The sequence below is a fragment of the Calidris pugnax genome, unplaced genomic scaffold (assembly GCF_001431845.1).
Source record: "Calidris pugnax isolate Ruff unplaced genomic scaffold, ASM143184v1 scaffold65, whole genome shotgun sequence".
Taxonomy (NCBI): domain Eukaryota; kingdom Metazoa; phylum Chordata; class Aves; order Charadriiformes; family Scolopacidae; genus Calidris; species Calidris pugnax.
In genome coordinates, this window is record NW_015090785.1 from 768,907 (window position 1) to 790,479 (window position 21,573).

General features: G+C 39.4%; 1 protein-coding gene across 3 annotated transcripts in view; it reads right to left on the reverse strand.

Annotated features, from left to right (window-relative positions):
- LOC106902631 (glypican-5-like) overlaps positions 1-21,573 on the reverse strand; it is a 409,372-nt gene that overhangs the window by 294,086 nt on the left and 93,713 nt on the right. For all 3 annotated transcript variants that reach the window (XM_014966275.1, XM_014966274.1, XM_014966276.1), the window contains one exon: positions 2,918-3,048. In XM_014966275.1, the coding sequence (XP_014821761.1) occupies positions 2,918-3,048 (131 nt within the window). The remainder of the gene's footprint in view (positions 1-2,917; positions 3,049-21,573) is intronic.

Consider the following 21,573-nt stretch of genomic DNA (forward strand, 5'->3'; position numbering starts at 1 on the left):
TGGAAAAGAAGCTTGATTTTGTAACTGGCCTTGCAAAGATGTAATATCTTTGGAGCGAACATATATATGTAGACACAAGCTAATTGGCACTAGGTTTTTTGGGAATATCTAAGCAGGCATTACAGAAGAGACAAGAGGACACATTTTATTGAAGGGAATCTCTAAGCAGGCACTACAGAAGAGACAAGAGGACACATTTTATTGGAGTTTCTGCTACGGATGTGGTAACCAGAATGGTTCTTCTCTCAGAGCTTGGGAATATTCTGACACATTCAGGGAATGAGCCACAGCCTTTCTGTTTACTTCTGATTGCTGGCTCATTCCTTCTCTTTTTCTCTCCTTATTCTGAAAGGCCAGAGTCATGTTCCATGACCCCTTTGAGTTAAGGATAATTTGGAGGGATGTCTGCTACGCAGACCAACAGACAGACTCAGTGATGCTGATTCCCTGTGTGACCTTGTACCTAAACTGACAGCGAGCTGACGTTACTGCTCTTCATTCTTCAAATCGCCAGAAGGAATGGCACCAAAAAGATTCACTTAATTACTCTCATAATGGTGTTTCTGCTACAGATGTGCTAACCAGAATGGTTCTTCTCTCAGAGCTTGGGAATATTCTGACACATTCAGGGAATGAGCCACAGCCTTTCTGTTTACTTCTGATTGCTGGCTCATTCCTTCTCTTTTTCTCTCCTTATTCTGAAAGGCCAGAGTCATGTTCCATGACCCCTTTGAGTTAAGGATAATTTGGAGGGATGTCTGCTACGCAGACCAACAGACAGACTCAGTGATGCTGATTCCCTGTGTGACCTTGTACCTAAACTGACAGCGAGCTGACGTTACTGCTCTTCATTCTTCAAATCGCCAGAAGGAATGGCACCAAAAAGATTCACTTAATTACTCTCATAATCTAGATCCCCTGTAGCAGTTATCTGTCACTCTAAGTGCATTTTACACAACCCACTGCAGGAATGATTTCACCCATCCATTATAAATTTTATTACCTAAAATTGCTTTTTATTGATATCATATGTGATTAAATGTTAGATGATGAACAACACAGTGATGTAACCAACCACTGTGTATTTCACTCTATTTACTATTTCACAATCGTTTCCAAGAAGCAAAGTAGAAGCTTCATGCCATGTGTTTTATAGGAAGTTAGGGAAAATTTAAAAATATTCTCCACTTATTATTACTTATGGCATGGCTCCATCATTCATTTTTGCTGCACAGGCTCTCCACAATACCTATCAACAATATTTCAGTAATAACTTATGCTAATTATGTACGGATGGCCTTAGTTTAGATTTTTTTGATAAATTACTTTTCAGTGCACAGACTAATTTTTGAGAACCGCCTAATTTAGAGTATATTAGTTTTAGTATATTTTCTTTTCCATCTACAGGACTTGCATTTTAAAAAGTCAATATCCAAATAATTCTAGATGGTTGGGAATGGGAGGGAGTAGATCCTCAGGTGAGAAAGAGCTGCAGTCGTGCCATTAAAGACACCAATTTGCATCTGTTTAAGAGGTTACCTCTTAATAGGTTGGCAATTCTGCCTTTTTGGTTGCCAGTGTGTAAGTCCCAGTGAAGTCAATGAGTTACACAGAAGATGGCCTAGGGCTCTGTGTTGTTTCATTAATCGTACTACAACTGTTCTTTGGATTATTACTGCTGAATTTATTAATTTAATTCTCTTAATGCTCTTTTCTCTGACTTGCATGGTATAAATTGATTAGCTCCAAGCAGGAGCACAAACTGTTGTGTTTTGATTTTAAATTACAAAAGGGATAAAAGTACTGCTATCATTCAAAAAACTTAGCTTGCTCCTATTACTTTTATCTTTTAAAGCAGTGTTTGTTTCATTCATGCAAGATTAGATGAGAATTGAAATAGAAATAGATAAATATCTCATCTTCACAACTCAAACTCCAGAATCCAGGCTGTGGAAATTTTAGTATTTCTGTCTGTCATCCACCTGTCCATCATACAGAGATACACATGGACTCCCTGGGCTCACCAGACACCGTTCTCAGACAGAGGTGTAAGCCCAGCACGATTCCACTCAATTCACTGAAGTTGTTCCAGATTCATACTGGTGTTACAGAGAACAACATGTTAGCCAGAAATACGTTGTTGTGATTTTAGGGTCAGTTAGCCCTGACACCTACTCGTGTATCACAAGTGGGATTGCAAAGAAATCCTTCCCACCCCACTCAGAATTTACAGGAAACCAATCCAGGAGCTACACAAGGAGAATGAAAGACAGACTAGGAGGTCTGGGAGCAGGAATACTCCTGCCAAGGTCAGTGGCAGCAATTCAGCTGCCTAGTGTCTCCACTGGCATGCAGCTGAAGAACAGAAGCCAAGGCAGACACAACAAGCCTAAACATAAATGTTTCTGCTCTCTCTCTGTTAGCTAACAAATCAAGGAGATTGCAAGGGATCTTATAACTCGTCCCCAGCCCTGTGGAATGAGGGACTGACTTTGTGTGAGGGCAAGGAATCTCTGCTTTTCACCCTTTCCCCCTTCCCACCTCTGCCCCTGGGTAAGGTCAAGTCCTTAAAGGCCTAGGCAGCTTTATTTTAAGTAATTTAGACTCAACTCTGGAAATTACTCAGACTTTTTCACTGAAAGCTTTTACCCTTTTCATTGAAAGTTTCTGGAAATAATGAACACATTGGTGCTAAGTAATAACATCAAGTCCAGCCTGTTAAAAGCTTCTCTTGTAGAGACCTGCAGCGTAATGCCACAAACACATCTGCATCACTATCAGTGATGGCAACGGCTGGAGAGCACAGAGACAGGGTGACAGAACTGCAGCTCTGGACTGAACACTACATTGCAAGGAACCATTTGCACTAAGTGTGAAGCACAGAGTTTATTTCAAAGCAACTGTTGCTTAGGGTTACCTTCTTTTATTGTTCAGACTAGCGTGAGCCATCACGAATGTCTGGGTTTCAGTCACTTCCTTCACTGGCACTATATTGTCCGATGACAGGTTCCCTTCTTGTTGTTTGGGCTGTCCACACACTTTATCAACCTGTGTGAAAGGAAAGGAAAACCAGGTTTGAATGGAGAAACTGATTTACAATTGCCCAAAGGTCAGCTTGTTCCTTGGGGTCTGTGTTTACTGCAAGAGAAGGTATCTGGGCCAAAGAATGAAAGGATTCTTCTGTCCTGGACCTGGAAACTAGTTCCCTGCATAAAAAATGATCAAATTAAGAGGCAGCGCGAAGAGTACTACTACCAGAAAGCCAACAGTCATGGGTTTGTCACTGGGTACCCAGACTATAGCACATCTGGCTGGAAGAGTTACTTGACTGAAGTGTTGCTGACTCAAACTTTTATTTAGAAACATACCTGGAGTTTGAAGGTATACAAATTTTGGTGGAACATCTGCCCTATATATAGACAGCAGAGTCTATCTAGTGTTTGAAGGGGCTTGTAATAATAAATAGCTGAGGCTTTCAGCCTTTAACTAGACAATATTCCCTTGAATAAAGGAAATAAGCAAAAGAAGTCAGCATCAACAAATTACTGTCGAGTACTGTGGACAAAACAGAATGAAAAGAGAATTTCTAAAAAGGAAATAAGCAAAAGAAATCAGCATCAACAAATTACTGTCAAGAAAGTCTTTTATTGGACAAAACAGAATGAAAAGAGAATTTCTAACCCTGAAATCATTAATGCCTTGGATCCTTGGTTCAGAACACTAACTTTTCTCAGCCATTTGCCCTTGTTGCCTTCCTGAAGCCTCTCAGAGGGGATTTAATACAAGACCAGGAGAAAGCAAGCTTGTGTTTATCCTTTGTGCACTGCGGATCTGACACTGCTCGTGCACCTGCCACGTTTATTTGCTGTAACACCTTTAAGTGACAACAGTAAGACAAACCTCTTCCCTTTCTAATCCACAAATAAGTAATCCGTAATGTTTTCACCTATGCTTAAATCCTCATGCAAACATGAAAAGACGACAAAGGAAATCCTACTGTGGGCACAGTACTACCAGAGACCTTAATCATACAGAATCCATCATCCTGCACAGCACTGAATTTGGTATTCCTTCTGCAGTTTTCCATTAGAACCAGGGTGAGATGGATTCTTGTTGGTCTCTACATTTCACTGCATCTTTAAAACCCTTACTGAGCCACAACTGCCTATCTGCTGAATATTTCAGACCGCAGATGACTTCAACTAATTTTCTCTGCCCCTTTGCACCACTGTGTTGTATTTGTCAGTACAAGCACAGGACAATTTTCTTACCTTAGCCCATTTCCTCCAGGAAAACTACTGCTATGTAAAGCTAAGATATTTTCCTCTAAAAAAACAGGCCAATTGCACAAAAAGAATTGGAAGCTGCATAGGCGTGACACTTAACATCAACTTTAGTTATATGAATTAAGCCTAGTCCAGTGTAATACGCTCTGAAGAACCTAAAACTGTAGAAATTGAATACAAACACACTGGATTAATCCTGACATACCTCCAGCAGTCAGAACGGGAGCCAGCTGCCTCACTCAACACCACGCACTGTGTATATTATTCTGGTTTCACCAGGGACTAGCACAGCATTGCTTTAAAACACAACTTCGGGAAATAAAAATATTCTATTTCAATCCCTTCTAAACTCCTGTAAAGAAAAAAACAACACTCTATGCAAATGAAAATATAAACCAAAAATGCCTTTTGAACCCTTTGGAGCTGGACAGAGAGTATCACACAGTTAGACCACATTCCTGCACAGGATGCTCTCTCCTGTGCCCCAGGTTTCCCAGGTCTCCTACAGCACACAGACCCAAACTCCCAGCAGAGGTTTCTGAGAAGCCCATCTTAGATTACATCATGTCACAAAGGTTCATGTCTTCAAATTACATACACCTCAAATCTAGTCACTAGGGATTTAAAAACAGTTTTAAACAACTAATACCAGAGGGGTTTGGAAAAGCAATGTGGTTCCTATATACATAAGCAATGAAGAACTCCAAGTTTTTTGTTTTTCCTGTGAGAAGTTTCAAAGAGGTTTAGAGTCATCATTATTGTTGTGAATCAAGAGTTTAAGCATCCAAATGAAAATACTCACTTTGTTTTGATTTGTATTTTTGATACCATAGAAAGAAAATTACTCTTTAAATTGCAAAAGTTTCAGTATTTTCTATGCCAAACCTTAACTTTGGGGTTTCCTTTTTAACCTGTAATAAGAATTTCCTGCATATCAAACAAAACCACAGTATTCTAAGGAAAATATATTTCTCAGTGGAAAATTTTAACCAGTTCTGCTCTATTAAAAAGAAAGTTAAATTAAGTTAAATTAAAAATGTGCTAAATGAAAGGGGAAATCACATTCACACTGCACCTCGTGCAGGCCTTTTAGTGCCTTTCTTCTCAACAATATGCTAAGAAACACTAGAAATGCTCTATAATTTAAACTGCTACACAGACATATTAATCTGAAGTGAGATTAACAGGGTGGAAGATACAACAATGATATATCATTTGTAATAACAGCAGCTCTTAAATGTCTCAGTTGAGATCCGGACTGCATTTTACTGGGAATAAAAAAAAATAGTGCGATGCAGTCCCTGTCAAACAACATTTGACACTTAAAGGAACAAAAAATTATGAGAAAGCAGTGGAGAAGCACGAAGTGACTTCTTCAGTGTCAAAGTAGGGGCCCAGGGCAGACCACAGGTCTTGCTCTGTATAGTCAATGCCCTTGTGCAGCTCAGCCCAACAGTCCCCAGCCCAGACCCAGCTCCTGAGACTGGTTCCACCAGTGCAGGGTGGAACACCACCACCAACACCACAGCATGGCCAGGCTGGCAGTTTTTTCTTCCCACCCCTACCAGCATGAAGTTTCTTCAAGGTTAGTGTGGATCATCAGATGTTCTTCCTTCCCAACCTTTTTGGGACAGCAAGGATGAAGGATTTCACCCCTCCACTGCTCTCGTGGTGTGTACAGGTGGTTTGAAAACTTATGCCCATGAAGACTAAACTCCCTCCCAAGAGACTTCTCCCAAGGCTCTTCAGTTACTCCTATTTGGCACATTTGTTTCAGATTTTGGATGAGTTAAACAGAACCTCGATTATTTTTTCTACACGTTTTTTGTGTTGGCTGACTTTGACATCTCACTGAAATTTTTACTTTTCCAGCAAAATAAAATAAAATAAAAGGCTGAATAATACTAGCTAATTTTGGAAGTCACAAAGTTGATGGCAAAGGTGAGACCATTTAAACTTCCAGCTAGGACATCTATGAGAAATGAGTTAATGCTGTGTAACTTAAAAAGTATGAGGCATGACATTTAAAAAAAAAGAAAAAAGGTTGCAGCATCTGGAATCTACCGCTACAAATTACCTGTCTGTTAACAATGGTAAGAACACAGCAGGTTTCCCTCCCATCCTAAGGGCACCAGACAACTGCACTGTCACTTCACCTCAGAGCTCATGAATCAAGCCTCACCACCGAAAAGAAAAATAGTGCTACCAAAACCAGGGACTGGGATTTTAAAGATTTATTTCTTTGTATGCGTCTTACTGCTTTCAAGTTACCTCTTAAACTGAAAGTGTAGACTAAGTGATTTTTTATTTATTTATTTTTAAACATTCCTCTACTGACACTGGACATTAGAATTCGACCCAATAACAGAAAATATTATTATTAATTATCAAGTATTGTGAAAGGTAAGAGAACTGCAAAGCCTTAGCTGCAAAGAACTGGGGATACCAGTGATAAAGCTTAACAAAAATTAGTAGAAAGAGAAAATCCATTGTTCTTCTCCTACATTCAATTTTCAGTACATAGACTAATCAGGAATTAACATAAAGAATGACTAAGCTCATTAATTTCTTTGATATTTAAACTTAAAAATAAGCCTGCCAATCTTGAATTGCAAGCTTATAGAAAATCATCCCTCATTAACCATAGAAACATTAAGGTCATTCCTCCTGTCTCTTTGATAATATTTAACCGAGATTGCCTGTAAACAGCTGAAAACTAGTATTCCTCACACCTCATTATCTTCTGAATTATCAATAATGTTTCACAAGTCTATACACACTTCTTTAGATTAAAGCTTTTCTTTTACTTATACACGAACGATTCTTCTTAAATAGCTGTCTTTCTAACAATCATAGATACATTTCTTCTCCTGTGAACTTTCCTTTGTAATGAAATACAGAGTCATATATATATGGATTATTTGACCTCTTACTATTTGTTCTTTAAAAGAATGACTATTTACAATGGCTACAGAGGCTTAGCAAAATAAATTGAAAAAATCTCATCCGAAATCTTTTGAACTCTTGCAGTTTGAGCAACCTTAAACAATGAGGTCACATTTAATATACCTAATATAATCAAACAAGGGAAAAATGTCATGCCCTTCTGGATACCAAGAGGATCTTATCTCTCCAAAGCAGAAGACCTTTTCACTAGTTCAGAACACTAATTTTCTTTGATTTTGTAATGGGAAGCTTAGTATTTTAAAATACAAGATTTTTCTAGTGATTGGGCTTTGAGTTATTATTAAAACTCTGACACATTTTTCAGCAGATTTCTGCTGCCCCGATCCATAACCCAATTCAGCTCTGCAAAAACCCAGCACCTGGGTGACCACCTCTGACAAATGACACCCCTCAGCCCAGACTCCTGATGGCTCTGCAGGCGGCAGCACAGCCGCACCCCACACCACGTGTGTCACAAACACCTTTCACATCAGAATTGAGAGTTTGCTGGCTCCAGCTGCCAAGTTTGAAGTGAGGGAAGCAGAGAAGTCAGGTTTGAATGTTCAGACTTGCATGTTCACACAAGATCTCATCTCCTTTGGGTCAGACATACCCTTATCACTCGATGACTGATAGCACAAGACACCAACAGATGTCTTGCTTGTCATTTTCTGTAAGTCATCACTGAAGTTCTCCTCCTTTGGAGTGGCTATCACCTGTTACTATAGTATTGTTGCAAAATGTTCATTTCCCAACTTAAAGAAGTTGACCATTACTAGATACCAGAGATTCCACCAAGGAGAGCGGCATTAATTCCTCCATGACAGAAAAATCTTCTGTTGGAATTGACACTTACTTAGACATCAAAGAATCCAGCCATGGAATTTAAATCCAGAAGAAATTAGGCTCTGTGTGTTCTCTGCTGCCTCTGGAAATACCTGTCTTTATTCAAGTGATTTGAAATACAGCAATATTTCTAGGTTCAGTTTTGGAATCAAAATATGCCAGAAAGAAAAAACAAAATCCCGTAAAAGGAAGAGCTCACATTCGGAGGAAACAAGAAGAAACTATAGGCATATCCTAAAAAGGATAAAAGAATGACTATTTACAATGGCTACAGAGGCTTAGCAAAATAAATTGAAAAAATCTCATCCGAAATCTTTTGAACTCTTGCAGTTTGAGCAACCTTAAACAATGAGGTCACATTTAATATACCTAATATAATCAAACAAGGGAAAAATGTCATGCCCTTCTGGATACCAAGAGGATCTTATCTCTCCAAAGCAGAAGACCTTTTCACTAGTTCAGAACACTAATTTTCTTTGATTTTGTAATGGGAAGCTTAGTATTTTAAAATACAAGATTTTTCTAGTGATTGGGCTTTGAGTTATTATTAAAACTCTGACACATTTTTCAGCAGATTTCTGCTGCCCCGATCCATAACCCAATTCAGCTCTGCAAAAACCCAGCACCTGGGTGACCACCTCTGACAAATGACACCCCTCAGCCCAGACTCCTGATGGCTCTGCAGGCGGCAGCACAGCCGCACCCCACACCACGTGTGTCACAAACACCTTTCACATCAGAATTGAGAGTTTGCTGGCTCCAGCTGCCAAGTTTGAAGTGAGGGAAGCAGAGAAGTCAGGTTTGAATGTTCAGACTTGCATGTTCACACAAGATCTCATCTCCTTTGGGTCAGACATACCCTTATCACTCGATGACTGATAGCACAAGACACCAACAGATGTCTTGCTTGTCATTTTCTGTAAGTCATCACTGAAGTTCTCCTCCTTTGGAGTGGCTATCACCTGTTACTATAGTATTGTTGCAAAATGTTCATTTCCCAACTTAAAGAAGTTGACCATTACTAGATACCAGAGATTCCACCAAGGAGAGCGGCATTAATTCCTCCATGACAGAAAAATCTTCTGTTGGAATTGACACTTACTTAGACATCAAAGAATCCAGCCATGGAATTTAAATCCAGAAGAAATTAGGCTCTGTGTGTTCTCTGCTGCCTCTGGAAATACCTGTCTTTATTCAAGTGATTTGAAATACAGCAATATTTCTAGGTTCAGTTTTGGAATCAAGATATGCCAGAAAGAAAAAACAAAATCCCGTAAAAGGAAGAGCTCACATTCGGAGGAAACAACAAGAAACTATAGGCATATCCTAAAAAGGAAGGACAAGTACAAAGACATTGAGCTACAGATCATTCTGATATTTTTATGAAACATCCAGGCTCCTGTTGCTCCTAGGCATGTCTCACCATCTTCTTCAAACTAAAAAAATCAAGAGGAATGGGATTTTCAATATTGAATAAGATGCAAACTCAAACAAGCTCCACGTCAAAAAAGGGGTAGGTTTCAAGTGCATAGAATTTACAGGAGAATAACTTACATGGCTGCAATTAACTTCCTCTTACGTATTTCTAAGGGTCCAGCCTGAGGTGTTACAAGGCCAAGCAGAACTCCTGGATGCCCTTCGAAAAAATGTTCTGTATAGACTCTGTTCATCTATACAAAAATTCATTTTTCTTCCTTTTTAACTAAGAAGGTCAGGTTTCCAGGCTACTAGATATATTGAGAAACATGAACATTCAGCAAAAGTGGAGTAGCAGTAGAATTCTGCAAACAGCCCTGAAATTGGTGCTTGAAAAGAGAAAAGTGCTGTGTTAGGAGGTTTTGTGCTTGCGTGAATCAACATTTTTGTCTTTTTTAAGTTCTGTCTGCAGCGAGAGACATCCTTTCAGGCATCAACACTGGGCACACAATGGTCAAATTCTGCAGCAGCTAATCAAATTCTACAAGGCCCTCTCCCAAATTAAAAATGCAAATGATGAGTAACAAGAATTTGGGGTCTTACTGTAGAAGATGCTTAAGAAAGAATGGTTAGATAATCTGTACTGAGCCAAACAACTGGGCATGCCATGAAGCTTGCATCTAATGCACACAGACAGGTTTTGTTCACAGTAGTTGAGGATTTTTGGAAAACTGTAAAATAAGGAGATGCCTTACAAGAGATCAGATATTTCAGTAATTCTATACAGCTTACATCTAACAAATTTTCACTGCCAATTACAATGATGTACTTCAGCTGCTCTCACTGGCTTTAAAACTGCATACACTGATCAGGATTATCAAACTATCCACAGTTTATCTCCATGTGTAAAAACCTTTTCAACACACATAAGTCAATTACTTTGTCTATTTTGTTAGTATTTTTAAAAACATTTTTGTTCAAACTGTATATATATTTATCCAGCTGGAAAGAGAAGTGGTAATCATTTATAAAGCCAAAACAAAATAGGAACAGCACCTGAGAGGTAATGACAGCTCCCCTCCTCCCCCACAATACCCCCAAGATTCAGGACTAATCTTTCCTGACAGTCAGCCTTTGTTAGTTGTGACATCTGTCCTTAGATATTGACAACCTTAAAAGGTTAAGCTCAATTTTATAATTAATTACAATAATCTAGTATGGAAGGAAAATTCCACTGGGAATCAATCCAGGCAAGTCACTTTAAAAGCTCTCAGAAAAATTAGGTAACTTTAAAGATAAATAAGAAGAAAATCAATTAAAAGATTTTATTCAAATTTCTCTTTTATCTCTTTTCAAATTAATGATAGTATATCAAAATGGTATCCCATGTTATGTGTTTATTATTTATTGCCTTAAGTGAAAGCAATTATCAAAATATTACTGGAATTTCTTTTATCATCGCAAGCTTAAAAATGTAACTTAGAAAAACCCTTCATAGGTTGTTCTTCAAAGGCTCAATAACCCAGTACGAAAGGTAGCAAAGAAAGATCATACATCTCACAAACACACACACAGATATATATAAAAAAGCTAAAACACACTCATATCCTTTAAGGGCTTCCCTATTATGCAAGTGTTGTACAGACTAAGCCCCAAACTGCTGCAGTCACCGCTGCAGACAGAAGTCCCTAGCACAGACTGGTTGCCAGTGCAAAGGCAATACCACCACCAGCAGCAGCCAGTGCCAGCACCTGCAGCAAGAGCTGGGGCCACCCCACCTCTGCTGGAAGGACCCTACAGTGATATTCCTTTGCCCTCTGCAGCCAAAGCAGCCAAGCATCAACACCAGGGTTGAGCTGAGCTAATAAGGCTTGTTTTGAGCTGACCCAGTCAGAGAGAGCTCCATCAGTGATTGCGCTGAGGGCTGGCAGCCTCCCCCAGCAGGGGACTGACATGCAGAAGGGACCAGACCTGTGACTTAGGCAGGTCACCAGTTCTCACAGGCAATTCTGGAAAATAACAGAATGCACAAGATGGGCCAACAACATAAAGAATCAACACGAAGAGGAGCCTACTGAAAGAGGGAGCGCTGCTCCCTAAACAGCATCTCCTTTTGGTATCATCAAAGGCAACTGGGTAGAACAAACCATTAGTCTGAGCCAGCTAAAGTCTTATGTTCCTCGATACACAGAATCACAGAATGATATGGGGTTGGAAAGGACCTCTGGAGATCATCTAGTCCAACCCCCCTGACAGAGTAGGAACGTGTCCAGGTGGGTTTGGAATGTCTCCAGAGATGGAGACTCCACCACTTCTCTGGGCAGCCTCTTCCAGGGCTCTGCCACCCTCAAAGTGAAGAAGTTCCTCCTTATGTTTAGATGGAACTTCTTATGTTCAAGTTTATGCCCATTACCTCTTGTCCTGTCACTGGGCACTGCTGAAAAAAGACTGGCCCCATCCTCTTGACACTCATCCTTTAAGTATTTAGAGGCGTTGATCATAATTACAACAGAATTGCAGGAATGATTTTGAATAACTAGCCAAGTTGACTGCAAGCACTCATTCTTCATATATGAACAAATACAAAATTGTACTGAATTACTGGTGTCCACGACAACTAAGCGCCTGAGCCAGATCTGACCCATGGATAACTTCATCACATAATTCTCTGAGCTTGCAATTCAGCTTCATTTTTGAGTTTAACACACTTTCAGAGGAGGGAATCACCACTCAGGTATTTAGGCACAAGCCTAGACAACCAAAACAATCATCCTAGCAGGCCTTTTGGTATATTTGTTCCAAACACAGCTTCCAACTGAAGAGTTTTGTCTCCAGTCTTTATATAATGCAAACAGAATTGTTTCTTGGTGGTTTTCATGTGTCTGGCATTATACAGCATATCCAAAAGGCGGCAATGAACAGTAACACAAAACAAGATTCATTTTTGCTTACGCCATAACTTACTCTGATTTCATGTCTGTAAAATACTACATTAGTTAGATAGCGAATTTTGCAAATAAACTACATAACTGTGCTACAGGCTCTCAGGTAATTTGAAATGCTTCTCAAAACCATTCTGTGCTCTATGTGGATCCCTCCTCCTCTGCAGGGTACTTGAAAGCAGGGTTGCATGAGCTGGGGACAAGCCCCAGAGTGGTGAAGAGACAGGCAGAATGTCCACAGAGAAGAGAAGGGACCTCAGGCTGACAGGCTCCACAGCTCCTGGTCAAAAGCTCCCCTTTCTCTGCAGGTACATATAACTTAAGAACCAAGCTTCAGGAAAACAAATGGAGGAATCATTCCTTCAGTAAAAAGGTTTACTCTAAATCTCTTTGAGAAAAACTGTTTCTGTTTCTTCAAACTGATCTCTGAGTACGTTCAGGCAGGTATTTCCAGGGAAGAGAGCATCCCTATTAGGGCTGGCTAATGCTGCAAATGTGACCCAGATTTTAAGATACAAGAAGCATCACATATATCCTATATATTAAAGAGCACTGATACACCTACCCTGAAAACATTTGCCAAAAATGGTACTCAAGGTCAGGAAAACACCAATTTTCAGCAAATTTTTTAAATCCTTCTAAGATTTTTTTTCTATTCATCATACTACATGTATTTAGTTGGAGGGGTGAAATGCCTAAACTTTCTCTTCCAAAAGACATAACGAAAGTGACCTAACAAAAATATGTAGGAAGTCAGAAGACCATTATAGTTTCATATCATCATATTAGCTGAAACAATTCTGAAAGTTTATGCAATCACTAAATAAACATGTCAATAACAACATCGAGACCTCCGAAGGTCAGAACAACCTTCCATTTTGTATATAATAAGAATATAATAATTAGAAAAGACAGACAAACACATTCAATTTTTCCTTTTTCATGAGATGTGTCACTTCAGTTATAATTTTCTGACAGCGGCTGCCAAAACCAACATGTTTTCTAGTGCCTTTTTTTTTCTGAACACGAGTTAAGTAATTTTAGATGACACTGAAGACTTGAGTAATTATTCAAGATCTGTCGCAATAGTATGTAGCACAATTATCGGGGTAGCAGCAGCAGCTGCCCTCGTTTAAAATACTTAGAAGACATTTTTCACATTGAGACAAGAACATTACCTTTATAAGCAAATTCTAAGACTTCTCTCCTGTCTCCTAAGGAAATAAATTCTAATGCAGAAGCGATGTGCTGCTTATAGCGGGTACCAAAATAGCTGTTTTTTTCCCTTTACCTTAGGACCTCAGCCAGACGTTATTTGGAGTTTTACCATCAAAGAGGACTGGGTCTCTGCACAGAACACCAAACCCTTGCTTCTCCTTGGGACCTGATTCATCACATCTATTGGGACAGGCCTCGCTGCCATCAACAGGCTTTTGGTTTCTAAACACGTGTGGCAGGCAGATTCCGATCTTGTATACTTGGTGAAAGGAAGGATTTACTACAGGGATTGACTAATGTGGATCTATTTAGGACTATTAAACCACTAATGTCATTTTACTAGTTGAGCATTTCTGCAGTTGAAACTAGATGAAGATACTGAAGTTTAAGTCCAAACTGCAGATCAGACCTTTAATATTGCACCTTTGAATTTCATCAAGACAGAGATCTTCCTAGCAAGACATTAAGCACAATTTACTAGTATATGCATCCTGTTTTCAGCTTAAGATTCAAGGGCCAATTGATAAATAAACAGTCTCAAGAAAGCACTGTTTTAAACTGCCGGCTCTCTGCAGAGTTCATTCTGACTATGCTCAGAGTGCTGGAATGGAACCATTATGGCAGTTTAGTGTTAGGGAAGATGAATAGTATGAAAACGGAGCTGAAAACAAGGAATAAAGATTCTTAAAACAGATCAAAAACCGTGACTTCATTTATGGTTGTCAGGCCTTTTTCACTCCAAACTTCATTTCTTAATGAAGTTAATGAAGTTTTTTGCTTCGGTAAAACAAAAGCAACAAAAGGATCCACTGTAAACCATTATGTCTAGCCAAGAAGATACCTATCTTGCCACTATTTCTTAGTCTAGAAAACATTTCCTCACTGATGGCACGCTGAAATTTCTGAGATCCATTCGTGTACTTGTCTGACCCATTTCTGATTAAGTTCTGCAACAAAAGCAAACAAAAAATAGCCTTTCTTTTGGTTTGAAATTTCTCAGATTTTGTGTAACCTCTCAGAGAAATAATCCTAGAAAATACAAAGGAAATCAGACAGGATGTTTTCAAGCTGAAGGGTAGTGAAAACTTAACACTTTGACTTTTAAAAACACATCATAATTCAAAATAAGTCTCCTTTTACAATGTTAAGTCTTACTCACTCAAAAATCGACAAACTCAAGCAGGGACATCAGGCGTAATCAACAGTGAGCTATACAGTCACTTCAATAAACTGTGACTGCATCCATTTAACAAAAACTAATCACCTTTTGGGGGTAACTGACTGGATATGAGTTACCAGCTCTGACAACTTGCTGAATTAGTGTTAGCAACGCTGTCAAGAATCAATCATGCTTTATCAGCCATGCAGTAAAGCAGCACATTATGTATCATATCACATAAAAAGCAGCACAGTGAACACTCGGGGAGCTTTCAAGCCCACTGAGTGTATGCAGAAAGCTGACAGAAAACAGGGATTCTCAGCACAGAACCTGAATTAGTATGGAAAAGATGTCCCAAAAGGGGCAAAGGTTTGGGTATGAGAAAATTTTAACTGAGTCAGCAACATGCCCTAAGGACATTAAAGGGGCTAATTGTATCCTGGAGTATATTAGGATGAGTGGTAATCTTCCCTTCTATTCCCTACTGGCAAGTACTGAATTCAACACACCCAGAATACCGTGCTCACTTCTGGGCACTAGGTGACCCTGCTTGAGCAGGGGAGTTGGACTAGATGACACCTTAAGGTCCCTCAACCAATCTGTGATTCTAAGAATTTTTGAGCAGGGGAGTTGGACTAGGTGACACCGTAAAGTCCCTCAACCAATCTGTGATTCTAAGAATTTACCTTTTCATTTCCTTTGAGGCTTCTAGTAAGTCACCTAAGGATAAACAACTCCCCAAAAGACACTTAAGAGTAGGGAATTTAACATATGGAATGCCCTGCTGGACATGGGAATCCTTAATCGCAGCACAAGAAATCTCAGAAAGAGACCCAAACCAGGAGAAAACAACAGGTACGTAGTGTATACAAACGTCTACACTTTCTCCAGTGTTTGAGTACTTTACTAAAGAACCATCTCACACCTACTGAAGTCAACAATACAAGATTAAGATTCAGTGCTTTTGTTTCCTACCTCTAAAATGCACACAGGGCTTCCCTTCCTTATAGAACACTGAGTGCTTAAGCCACTGCATAATGTCACAATACCAGATAAAAACTGGGAGACAAGAGAAGTACCGAGACTAATGTGAATTCAGTGCAGTCAAATTGCTATAGTTCAACACACACTCTAAGAACTTCAAAAGAAAAAAAAATAATTTTAATTTTAGGAGGGAAAATTGCTCAATTAAGTTTAGAGAGGTAATGAACAACAATTCAAAAACCCAAAATGAAACAAAACACACTATCATAAAGCATAGTAAAAGTTCCCTGCCAAAACTTGCCTAACTACTTGCAAACCAATAGGATAGCATGGCATAGCCTTTGTAAGACAATTCTGCACCTGGCGAGATGACTATAGTGCTTTTGGGAAGTATTCTGCTCACTGTTAGCCATAGTCTTGAGTGGCATTTATCATACTGCAACTTTCCCATCTTACAGCCCCCATCTATAGTGCTTTTGGGAAGCATTCTGCTCACTGTTAGCCATAATCTTGAGTGGTGTTTATCATACTGCAACTTTCCCATCTTACAGCCCCCATCTCACAGTAGGCAGTAGCTCTTTTTATTTTTAAACCCATTTTTCAGACAAGGAGGCTAAAGCAGAGAGATTAACAAATCTGAGAAAAACACACAGGACAGGCTTGGAACTGACCAACTCCTGACAACCAATTTAGTTCTCTGACAATTAAATCACATTCTGAGTTCAAAAGCTCTGGCAAAGTGCCTGCATGATTAGATACTTGCCTTGCCTACCTAAAACTTGTGGATTTGCAGAACTGGGCTACAAATCTCACAAGAACATGGTCTCACAAATATCCCAGTGGATCCGAGGCTGCCTCTGCAGACCCAAAATTGCAGACAATCCAGGCATGATGCACCCAGTTAATGTCCAAGACCACCCGGCAGCCCAGCATAGCAACAGGAGTTGGCAATCATCAATGTAACCCAACTTATTATTTAAGGCTGTAATTAAACTGCCCTGAATACACAAACTTGGTTCACTCAATGATTGTTTCACTTACCTAAAATAGGAAGTGGAAGAAGTTGATTTGAGCTATATGGCTTGTGCTCACCCACTTTTCAAAACATGCACCAGAATTTTTCATTAACAACATGCATTTTTCTACTTCCTTCAGTGCGCTAGAGAAGAATTTGAATTCCCTTTTTCTCCAGCCATAAGAAAGCACCACTGGCTCAAATCGAAGCTAAATTAAGCCACTAGTCCTTTCAATGCGTGTGCCAAGAGACACTGCCCTCAAAAAGCAGGCCCACAACAATGTAAAACAAAGGAAAAGGAAAAAGTAATTTAGTGTTTCAGTTGCTTAGCTTGAATCCCAATCTCTATTCCTGGCTCTGCAGCCCGAGCTGGTGAACTGGCACCTTCAGTCTGATGGCACCAGGCTGATGTCTGTGGTAAGGGCAGACCTGCCAGGTTGCATGTTCTGAGCATGGCACCTGCCGCTTGGCTGCCCTCCCCTCACACTGCCAGCAGCATCACACCTACATGTCACACACAGCACACCACTGCCACTTCCTCCACCCACCTAACTCAAGGTGTTACTCAAGGTTACTCAAGGTTACTCAAGGTGTAACTCAAGGTTACTACCACAAGTAACTTGCCCCTGAACTGACAGAACTGACAAGTGTCGCCTTTTTCTTCACAGAATCTTCAGTGTCATATTCAACTAAATGGCCATTTACAGAGGCTTAAAGCAAAACAGGGGAGAGAGCAGTTATTTCGTTGTCATATCTTGGTGCCCACAGCTCAGCTTTCTTCCTTTGACCTTCCTCACTTCAGTCAGATTACTATAATATTGACCTAAAAAGCATCCAACAAGGTTTTAATCTTGCCAATTCTGGGGTAGGTACTTCCAAATTTAGGCAGTAAATCAGCCAAAATCTGATTGGCAGAACAGTGAGGAAAAGAGTCATCATCTGGTTGCAGAAATCAAACCAGAGCTAGGGAATAAATATGCACCCGAGATCATTTCATTACCACACAAAGAATCTACTATAGTTACAATTCCACCTCCAATTTCAGACTCTCGCAATTTTGTAATCTTTCATCAACAAATAATAGCAAGTAAAATATTAATCACAAAATAATATTTGTCATTTCTTAAATTCCAACATTTATTTCCTTATGGCCTCCTGCAAAGTTTGTCTCTTCTCTAAAATATGCGCAGGATGTCACACTTCACACCAATAGCTTTGTTGATGTCAGCTCATCAGTCTACTTGGGGCCCAGTTCAGCCTGGTTTTGAGCTAATTGGCACTTGATATTAAAATACACTGAAAGCATTTTGATTGTCCCATAAACTTTGTAATTTTCATTATTCAACATGCATACAGGATAAACATAATAAAAACTAGACTATAGCAACCAGCTCACTCAAAGTCCTTCAGCTATAGTTTACCAAATCAACAGCAGCAAGCTAAATGTGATTAACAGCAGACAGCTATTTGTTTACTTAAGCAAAAAGAGTCCAATTTTTTTCTGATAGAATCATAGAATCATTGAGGTTGGAAGAGACCCTTGGGATCATCGAGTCCAACCATCTACCCTACTCTACAAAGTCCTCCCCTACACCATATCCCTCAGTACCGCATCTAAACGTCCCTTAAACACAGCCAGGGACGGTGACTCCACCCCCTCCCTGGGCAGCCTGTTCCAATGCCCGACCACTCTCTCTGTGAAGAATTCCTTCCTAATGTTCAATCTAAACCTCCCCTGTTGGAGCTTGAAGCCATTCCCTCTCGTTCTATTGTTAATTACCTGTGAGAAGAGACCAGCACCAACCTCTCTACAGTGTCCTTTCAAGTAGTTGTAGAGAGTGATGAGGTCTCCCCTCAGCCTCCTCTTCCTCATACTGAACAGCCCCAGCTCCTTCAGCCGCTCTTCGTATGATTTGTCTTCTAGGGTAAGAACTGACATGACAAAACCCGTTCCCATAACCAGACAGAGAAAGAGGACTGAACCAACATGGAGATAGAACTTTCTCCTGAATTCTAGACGTTTAAGTGAATCCTGAAGCCTAAATCCTAGAAGTCTTGGGCTGAGATTCCTTAATGTAAGAAATACAATTTGGGATGGGAGGGCAGTGCTGTGCAGCATAACTTTTTACTGCTGTTACCTAAAGTTGTCTATATGGGTGCTGCTATGTGAACTGAACCACACTATGGTACAGAACACTTGATGAGAAACAGTGAGGCTTAAGTACTTACTGAGGCGAGTAAAGCACAAGAAAAGGACAGCGGTCTGCAGGGTACAACTATCTCATAGGAAAAAAATAGACACAAAGGGCTTCTCCCATTTATACCTTGGCCTTTCTGCTACTTTGATCAGCCGCTGAAGAGATATATATATATACAACTTTATTAAGACAAAACCTTCTAGAAAGGCCATAGCATGAACGGGAATCGGGACCAAAATCCCTTCTTTTCATAACTATTAAAAAATTAAAACCTCAGCAACCTAATAAAACACACAGGAGGTTAAAAAGTATAACTGGCTTGTTTCTAAATCAGATCTTAATATAGCGCGCCTGTAATAATGAAAAAAGGGTAAATGAAAAGCATGCCGATTCCTGTTATTCTTTGAGTTAGACCATGCCCTTGGGTAGTATACGAAACCCCAGAAATGCAAAATATGAAAGTAATAAACATACAATTGCTCAGAACTTGATAATGATCTCTGTGAAACAAAATCTGAGGATTTTTGGTGGGCTTTGATGATTCTGAACACAGAATTAAGCTGAATGTATTTTAAATTAAACCTAAAATAAAAACAGCTGCTGGAAAACATGCATGACCAAATTCTTCATCTGAACATGTGCTGCTTTTGGCTATTTTCTTTTAGATTTTGAAACTTCACTGGCATTCCATATATTCAACTCAAGTATGAAGCAAAGCAGCTACTGTTGGCATTGAGTTAAGCCAATCTAATTTTATAGATGTTTGTCTTAACAACTCAGAACCACTGCTATTTCCATCAGTGAAGGATTATACCATCAAATAAATTTATTCACTGTGGTAGCTGCAACTTTATATGCCATGGGGCCTAAGAGATACACAGTCATCATTTAGGTTCATGAAGTTCATCCCACTGCTCTGCTGGCAACTCTCAATGCCTTATCACATGGAAAAAAGAAAGACTGCTTATTAATTTACCAAAGAGTTAATTTTAAGAGCAAAACAAGATGGATTCCTAACCTGAGTTTTCCTATATTAAGAACACTTATTCCATTAAAAAAAGATTTAGTTTGCTCGAGAAACTGGGGAACAATACAGAAGAAAGACACGGCAGAAGAAATTACTCTGCTGATACACATGAAAAAGCCCATCCCATCACGGCAAGCCAGAGGGCAAACTTAACAAGATGTATAGAAAATGCTTCCACTTGTGATTAAATTACCAAAAGATATCCATGTCACAGTGGAAATGCCCTAATCAAATAAACTTTGAAATACTGCTTATTTGGGAATCTGACCTCCTATTCTCAATTCGACAAGATTCTGTGGAAATTCAAGAGGGATACAAAACAGAGTACATTCTGCAGCACTTTGAACTGAAAAAGCTTTCATACTTAAAATGTGTTTGTAGGTATCAAAAACCTGTAAACCATGTCTATGCATAGTTCCCTTTGCACTTGGTAGGATGACAGCAAAAATTAAAGCAATTCATTTCATGGTCCTTGTCTAAAAATAGTTGCCTGTCCCACATTCACTTAGCTTTAAAACCTGGAGGTCTTAAAAAATAGCCAAAGTCCTAAAAAATTCATTCCTGTGAAATTGTTTCTCACTTTGTTTTAATCTCCTTATAGCCACTGCCAAAATACGGCAATATTAACTCTCCCTAAACACCAGAAGATAGCAAACAATTTTCAAAAGCTACCCATAAATCTGAAACGTAGTGAAATGTAGACAGAAAAAAAGCAGCCCATGGAATAATTTTATGCATTCTGGAAGAAAGCAACCAAAAAAACCAACGCAGCCCACATGCTACACTATTGGTAATGCCTCCCAATACAAAGATAAGCTTTTGTTGCTTTCTACAAGGCGTAATTCTCAAGGGTTTCATGTAACTAAGTTATGCACGAAGCTGTCCAGGGCAGGTATGGTACATAATACAGGACCACAGAAGAAACTGAGGTTTTATTTGCTCATAATCCTCAAGAGTGAATACTTCAGCTGCAACAGCTGTCTGCCTCCTCAAAATCCCAGAGGCTTCAACTAACTTGGCTACAAGAGGATGGGATACAACTCCAGAGTTTCACATTTACTCTTTCCTGACCCATGAGGTATTCATTCTACTCTCCCTTCTTCCCTCTAGACACGCTGACCAGTTGAAGGAACCCACTGGCCTCAAACTGCCTGCCACAAGGCCCAGCTCTGCAAGTATCGGGCTATTTGAGGAAACACTTAACTGACAGCTGAAAAGAATCCAAAGGAAAGCAATGGAAAAGGTCAGGAATTTAAAGAGTTTAACAAATAAAGGCTGAAAGAACTGTCAGCATGAAAAAAAGAAGATATACTCAGAAACTTAAAATATGCAAAAATTTGCTGCATATAAAATATTCTATTCTCTATATCCTTACATGAGACATTCTTACGAGTAATAACAAGTTGCAAGGGATATTTAAGTTAGAAATTGAGAAAAACTTTCTTACAGTAATGACAGAAAAGCGTGAAAAGATGGTCTGGGGACATTGCAGAATCTCAATCACTAAAGGTCTTTAAGAAGAGTTTAAAGAACATC